The 7,662-nt window shown below is 55.1% G+C and overlaps 2 protein-coding genes across 2 annotated transcripts; both read left to right on the top strand.

Moving 5' to 3' along the window:
* The first annotated feature begins 535 nt into the window (after window positions 1-535).
* LOC308547566 (metallothionein-1E-like) lies at window positions 536-1,833 on the top strand. The gene is made up of 3 exons (XM_081118190.1): window positions 536-635; window positions 1,205-1,270; window positions 1,604-1,833. The coding sequence occupies exons 1-3, from the start codon at window positions 608-610 to the stop codon at window positions 1,693-1,695; spliced, it is 186 nt and encodes a 61-aa protein (XP_080974316.1). The 5' UTR covers window positions 536-607; the 3' UTR covers window positions 1,696-1,833.
* A 2,997-nt stretch (window positions 1,834-4,830) lies between these two features.
* LOC308547565 (metallothionein-2A-like) lies at window positions 4,831-6,725 on the top strand. Its single transcript, XM_081118189.1, has 3 exons — window positions 4,831-5,153; window positions 5,727-5,792; window positions 6,489-6,725. Exons 1-3 carry the CDS (start codon window positions 5,126-5,128, stop codon window positions 6,578-6,580), a joined length of 186 nt encoding a protein of 61 aa, XP_080974315.1. The 5' UTR covers window positions 4,831-5,125; the 3' UTR covers window positions 6,581-6,725.
* The last annotated feature ends 937 nt before the right edge of the window (window positions 6,726-7,662 follow it).

The raw sequence follows: 7,662 nt of genomic DNA, 5'->3' as shown, positions 1-7,662 counted from the left end.
GAAAGATATGTGGGTGGGAGGCCAAGGTCCCATTGCACTCGGTCCTCTGCACACAACTCCCTTTTGTTTCTCCCGTTTCTGCCAAGTCAAGGACATGAGTGGGAGGGGATACTGCGCACGGGATTCTGGAAGGGGGGAGTCTGGGATCAGTGGCAAGGGGTCCCGGGGTGGAGAAGATGGTGAGGTCGCAGGGGCTGGGTTCCGGTAACAAGGGTGTAAAGGTCAGAGGGGGCAGCCCCCTGTGGAAAACTGAAAAGGGTCAGGCCTGGAGGCTGGGTACCCTGTGCCACACGGCACCCAGGCCCCTCCGCGTGATCGGGCGCCGAAGGTGCGGCCCGCGCGGCGCGCACACAGCTCAGCGGCCCTAGTGAAGCGGTGCACCCCGCCCGGCCAGGTGCGCTCAGCCCAGCCAGGGACGCGGCGAGCCGCACGGACTCCGCCGGGCGCGGTGCACCGGCCGGGGTGCAAGGGCGGGGCGGGGCCTCTGCGCCCGGGCCGCCTCCTTGGGCTATAAAGTGAGCACAGGGGGTCCTGGGCGCCACCGCGCGGTGCACCAGCACAAGAGCCTCTTCTCCTCTTTGGACCTCTGCCCTCGTCTCTGCTGGAAATGGACCCCAACTGCTCCTGCCCAACAGGTAAGGACCCCCTGCTCTGGATCTTAGGAGGCCCGTTCCCCAGCCCCATGACAGTGTCCCTGGGGTGAGAAGAGGGAGTATTTTGAGCTTGAGTGGAAGTGGACTCCTTAGACAGAGAGCAGGTTCTGTGCTTTCTCCCTGGGCAAGGACCCTCCTCCCTGGTTAGAGCATTTCCAGCCTCCCAGTCGCTCCTGTTGGAGAGGCCTGGGGCTCAAGGCTGTCCTGCTCCACATCATCTGTGGCCGGGGGGGGCTGCGTGCCCGGGACTCTTAAGTTGTCTGTGCTGGTTAGAGGCAGGAACTGAGGATGTAAGGTCCTGGCCCCCAGACTCAGCCTAACTGAACTGGGCCTGGAGCCTGGGGCTATCCTTGGGGGGTAAATACAAGGGAGTGCACCGCCCTCTCCAGCAGAAGGGCAGAGAAGGTGGGGTAGGCTTGCATCTGCTCTATGTGGGACAGGGGTTCCCAGGGCTGGACCCTGCCCAGAGGAGGAGGTGTGGGGAGCATAGTTGAGGACTGCTCTCGCTCCTGCATCACACATCTCACTGTCTGTCTTTCTCCTCCTTGCAGGTGGCTCCTGCACCTGTGCTGGCTCCTGCAAATGCAAAGACTGCAAATGCACCTCCTGCAAGAAGAGTGAGTGAGGGCCCTTCTCTGGGAATCTGGGGCTGGGCTGACTCAGAGGAGGGAGCCCAGTTGTGGCTGTGAGTGGGTGGCTCTGGGGGACTAGTTTCCTTGGCGCCTGGGAAACTCACTGCTTCTGCAGGCTCTCTGCCCTGTCCTGGGCTCAGATGGGGCAGGACAGCCTTCTCCTGGTGAAACCCAAACCCTGAAGGTCTTACTAATTGTTTCAGGACAGAACATGCTTTTTGTACTAATGGTCCGTTGGAACTGTGCCAGGCCTGCTGTCGGGCAGGGAGGTGCCTGGTAAACTCAGCTCTGACCTCTCATTTTCCCTGCTGTCCCCAGGCTGCTGCTCATGCTGCCCGGTGGGCTGTGCCCACTGCGCCCAGGGCTGCATCTGTAAGGGAGCATCGGACAAGTGCAGCTGCTGTGCGTGATGTCGGGGGAGAGCCTACTCCCAGAAGTAAACAGAGCAACGCATTCAAACCTGCATTTTTTTTCATTCCACACTGACCTGTGTGTCCCATTCCCTTGTCTATGAAATATGTGAAGGATAATAAAAGTTGTTGCCTTTACTCTGATTCTGGTTTCTTATCTGTGCAACAGGAATAAGGAATTTTGTGCGCCGGGGCTTGGTTGGAAATTGGGCTAGAAGTCAGAGAGTTGCTTTCTGCATGGAAATGTTAGGCCCCAAAAAACTGAGTGCCTTAAGGCAAGCAGGTGATCTACTGTCAATTGCAAGAGCCTTAGGGCCCGTGCTGTGAGGGCTGGCTTCTAAAACACAGGTGTTGAGGACCATTTTTTAGTTTCTAACATTCATGGATATCAACTTTGGTAAAATAAAATAAATTACTAAGAAATTTTGAAATGACAGTATACAAAATCCATTTGAGATTCAACACACATAACTGCAATAAATATATGAAGAATCAATAAGAAAATTAGATATTTACAAACGATGTACGCATTTCCATCAAAAGTGTGCACTGAGCACTTGAAACAAATTGCAAACGCCCCAATATGTGGAGTACACAGACTTAGAGCAATGCAATACCCCCACCCAATATCCCCGCTGGGAACCATCACTCTTGCCCAGTGTTCTGACAGGACACCTGCCATGCCACTGAGAGTTCCTGGTTGTGGCTTGGCTTTGAATCTCAGGAAGTCTCTCCTGTGTCAGGCAGATATTTGCCCCTCCAAGATCCAGCCCTTGGCTACTTGAAACCAGCAAAGTGCATAGGGATGGAGGGAATTGCCCCAGCTTTTCTCAGTTGGGGGTGGTGGTGCCTGAGAATGTCCAGATGAAGGACTTTGCTGGTTTCAAGTAGCCAAGGGGCGTGGCAGGTGTCCTGTCAAAACCCTGGGCAAGTGTGATGGTGGGTTTGACCGTTTGGAGGGCGTGCTGGTGTTTATTAGACAGGAGTTAGCCCGTGAGTGACTTGTAATTAATTAATCGGTTAGTCCCCCCTGGCTGTTTGTGGAGTTAGTTGCTATTTGATGTAAAATCAAAGAGAAAGACAAGTCACGTGGACCGGAGTCAGGACCATGCTTGCCCGCAGGTGCCCTGTGTGAAGAGGGTCCTCAGCAGCCAGCCTTCCCTGAGGACGTGGGTTCTGGAGTCAGGCGTCCTGGTCCACAAGCCACTGTGCCACTTCCTGGCCGTGTGACCAGGGGAAGTCCTTTGCCCCATTTACAGCAAGGAGCTGTATGTGAGGAAGAAATGACAGTGTCCTGGCTCCAGGCTAGGGCATACTACACAGTGGCTGTTAGGATCACTATGTCCACATTGACATTTGTGTAGAGAGAATCCTTTAACTCCCAACGTGCTCCGGAGAAAGGCTCATTTGAAGCACTGCCCAGGGTCGGAGGCTGGAGGTGGCAACAGAACCTTGCGGAGCAGTGCTGTGGGGAGTGTGGGTGACCTGCAGTGAGCCCCCTGGGACGTGATGTCTCTGGGTGTTCAATCCTGCCGCTCCTTATTGAGAGCCAGAAGGGTCCTTTCAGCTAGTCCTGTTGTGCTCCTGGCTTGCGAGACAGTAAACTGGAGCCCAAGAGGTCACAGGGCTATGCGCAGGGATCTCACTGCCACTCTGCTCTTCCCACTGCCTCTGGGCCAGGTGTTTGGTGTCCTCCTCTTTCATGTCATGTCATGGTGCCCGGTGGCAGGTGAGGGCATGATGCTGCGGCAGCCAGCACGAGTGCCAATCCCACCTGTATCACTGACAGCTGGGTGTCATTACCTGTCTGTGGCTCAGTCTCCTCCACTATGAAAAGGGAAATTAATAGTGTCTGGCTCTTAGGATTGATCTAATGCATGCAAAGAACTTAGAACGATGCCGGGCACACTGTGAGTAACCTATGATATTAGCTATTCATTTATACTTATTGTTCCTAGCATAGGAGACATTTTTCTACTTGCAGAAAAATACACCGGGCCTGGTATGCCTCGCTCTGTGTCCTGTGCTGTTCTCATCAACCATGTGACCACGAGACCAGTGGCCCAGAGGAGGTTAGTCTCTCTTCCCACCAAGAGGGATCCGCACTAGGGATGTAAAGCTTGAGCAGATACAGGAGTCCCCATTTCTGCTATCACCAGAACCAGTGGTTTACATAACAATTTTTAAACCATTCATATTTCCTTAACTATATTTATATGAAGAGCAAACTCCTTACCACTACTGAAAATGAGAAACAGTTTACTTCCAGACATAGAAGGTAGCCACAAAATCACACACACATATATATATTCCTTTCATTTATCACTTTGTCACACTCAGAATTCAGCTGGACAGACAAAATAGAGGTGGTGCAGACAAACCCCTGGGCCAAAGGGGATGTTCTTTCGCTTTCCTTCAGGAAGTGACTGGAGTCAGATCCAGGGCACTGCTTCCCAGCACCTGACCATGGGTTGTTTATAAACTCCTTGTGCTGTGTGTAATTCTGGGATTTCCCATCAGAGTTGTTAGGGTTTAAGGAGTGAAAGTGATTGAGCAAGGCTGGCACAGGCTAAATGTTACGTAATTGTCAGGAGCATGGAAAGGGAATTCACTTTTCTTGCTTGTCATTTATGCCAGGTCAACCTAGTGCCTAAAATGATCCTTTCCTTGAGGGGGGTGTGTGTGTGGGGGGGGGTGTGCATCCCCTGCTTTGGGAACCTCCATCCTGGAGGGGGGGGCGGGGACGGTAGGCGAGGAAAGCCCTGGAAAGTTTAGGCAAAGGAGACCCAGGACAATGTGCCCATTCATCCCTGAGCTCAGCCGTGGAGAGTGGAAGGAAGGGAGGAGGGGCCTCTATTCGCCCGTGTTGCTGTAAACAGGAGACGTGCAGGGATGGACAGCAATGGAGGAGGGGGGAGAGTGAAGGGGTAAAGGTCGCGTCGGCCACGTTTCTGCACCCAACTCCGGGCCTCCGGCCAAGTCAGGGATGTGAGCACAAGGCCGGGCTTGCACACGGGCTCCAGGAAAGGGGGCCAGGGGTGGGTAAGACTGCGGGGGCGAGGGGGCTGAGTTCCCAGAACTGGGGTGTCGGCCCCTGGGGAGAACTGGGAAGGGCCGGGAGCTGGGACACCGTGTGCCGAAAGCTCCTGCACGTGATCAGGCGCCAAATGTGCAGCCGGCGCGGTGCACACGGAGGCCAAGCGCCCGGGGAGACCGTGCACCCGGCCCCGGCAGGTGCGCGCAGCCCGCCAAGGGCGCTGCGGGCGGCGCGGATCCGCCCCGCCGGGTGCAAGGCGGGCGGGGCCTCTGCGCCCGGGCCGCAGGCTCTGCCTATAAAGGGAGCGCTCGGGCCCCTCGGCGCCACCACGCGTCGGACAAGCACGAGTGATCCTTCTCTTGCTCTGTACCTGAAGCCTCACCTCTGACCGACATGGACCCCAACTGCTCCTGCTCCACTGGTGAGGACCCCGGAGCCTAGGCTTTAGGGTGCCCCTTCCCCAGCACAGGACAGAGTGACCTTGGGGTGGAGCAGGGAGAGTTTGGATGATGGGTAGAGGAAGCCTGTCGTTGGTCAGTGCGTCCCTCCTAGCCAAGCTGCTGAGAGCCTTTTCAGTCTCTCTTTGCCTCTGTTTTAGAATTGAGGGTACTGAGGCTCAAGGCTGCCGTTCTCCAGGTCATCCAGTGGGTCAGGGGGCTGCTGGACTGGGACACAGTGTTCTGTCCAGGCCTCGGCGCTGCCAGGATTTGATGGGAGGTCGGGACATAGCCTGTTTGCAGTTCAGGACATAGGACCCCGGCCCGGGTCTGCCTGAGCTGTGTCTGGAGCCTGGGACCTCCCTCTGGGGTAAAATCAGGAGAGGACCTACCTCCCTGGTACTAAAAGAGAGAAAGTGAGGCTTGTCTTTACCTGCTCTGGGTGGGAAAGGAGTTTCCAGCGCTGGGTCCCGACAGAGGTGCGGGGAGGGATTGTTGATTGATTGCCGTCTCTCCTGAGTCACACATCTCACTGCCTGTCTTTCTCCTCCTTGTAGGTGGCTCCTGCACCTGTGCTGGCGCCTGCAAATGCAAAGACTGCAAATGCACCTCCTGCAAGAAGAGTGAGTGAGGGCCCTTTTCTGGGAATTTGTGGCTGGGCTGAGTCAGAGGAGGGAGCCCTCAGCCCAGAGACCAAGCATCTCTACCCCACATCCCTCAGTAACTGAATCAGAATCAGAGCTGAAAGAGCCATAGAGGTGGTTGAGTCTAATCTCCCATTCTAGAATGGGACACTAAGGTCCAGAGAAGTCACCAAAGAGTGTCAGGGATGGAGCCAGAACTAGAACGTGTCTCCTGATGCAGGCTTCTGACCCCTCTAGTGTTCTGAGCACTTCATGCAAGTGAACTTCATTTCTCCAACCTGCTGGTGCAGCCCTTTCCTGTAGCGTCAGCCCAAAGTTTTCTGGACCCTCTTGGGCACTGCTATGGCAGGGGGGTGCCCCTTCTCTGATCTTGAAGACTTTCCTCACTTCATTGTGTGATTCTGGGAGGCTGGGGGCTGACTTCCATTGCCCCCGGAGGTCCTGGCACTGCCTCTTTAGGCTTTCTGCCCTGTCTGGACTCAGAATGTCAGGGCAGTCTTTACCTAGTGGGTGGGACCTTTACCAAAGGTCCTACGAGTTGTTGCAGGACAGCACGTGCCACCTCAAACTTAGGGTTGGCTGGGACTGGTGGGGAAGCTGGTGCCAGGCCTGCTGTTGGGCAGGGAGGTGCCTGTAATGTCTGCTCTGACTTCTTTCTCTGCCTTGTCTCCCCAGGCTGCTGCACCTGCTGCCCCGTGGGCTGTGCCAAGTGTGCCCAGGGCTGCATCTGCAAAGGAGCGTTGGACAAGTGCAGCTGCTGTGCGTGATGTTGGGGAGAGCTTGCTCTCCGTTGTAAATAGAGCAATGTCTACAAACCTGCATTTAAAAATATTTTTTCATAAACCCTAACCCCATTACTATGCTCCTTTTTGTATGAAATATTTGAATGACAATAAACTTATCTAGACTCTTCTGGCTCCACAGTCCTGATGGTGTTCTGGGAATACGGGACCTGGTTCTTCTTGGGCTATAGGGGAACGTGTGCTGGAGGGAGGTGGGGGAGTTGGCACGGGAAGTGGGGGGCGGGTGAAACGTTTCCTGCTGTCTGGCCTGCCCTAGGCTCTCCCTTGTGAGTGTTTCCTTTACCACCTTCTAGAATTAACTGGTCCCTGCTCTTTGTGTGCCTGTGCCACTGCGTGTATTGATTCAGTAGGCACCTATGCTGCCTATCATATACCCAGCAATGGGCTCTCAGTGGTGAGGTGACACGGAGCTTACGGACTGCTGGGGAGAGGCAATTACCACACAGGAGAAACAAAGGGCTAAGACAACGCATTGGGGTGAGCCTGAGCAGAGACCTTGGCACCAGACCTGAGAGCTGCATTCTTGGCAGGACAGCTCGAGCGTCGCCCCGAAGAGGGAAGGGGCTAGATGTGTTCGGGGAAATAGGCCAGCATGTCCGGGCCAGTGTGTGAGGGGTGTAGTTCAAGTACTCTTTGGAGAGGGGAGCAGAGACCACATGACTCATCAAGCATCTGAATGACTCCCAACCTAGTTCTGCAGCTGAATCACTTGGTGAGGTGGAAAGGGCACCAAGCCACCGCCCCACTCCCCCTCCCAGCCCCCAGTCTGATTTCTGAGGTCTAAGATGGGCCAGGGGGGCCTGTATTTTTCATAAGTACCTAAGGTTGCAACCCACTGAAACGGTCACACGGAATCATTTAGTGAAATAAAAGGAGCTTCTGCGAGGAAGTGCTTCTATCCCAGCTGGTATTTGAAGTCAACACCCCTAACATGTGGCTGAGGGAACTTGGAGACCTGGTTCCTGTCTGTGGCAGGCAGGCTTGCCACGCAGGATGTGACTGGGGGCTTTGCAGAGAGCAAACCAGCTGAGAGGGGAGCCGGAGCC

Source organism: Miniopterus schreibersii, assembly GCF_964146895.1.
Source record: "Miniopterus schreibersii genome assembly, chromosome: 18".
Taxonomy (NCBI): Eukaryota; Metazoa; Chordata; class Mammalia; order Chiroptera; family Miniopteridae; genus Miniopterus; species Miniopterus schreibersii.
This window is presented reverse-complemented; position numbering and strand designations above follow the sequence as displayed.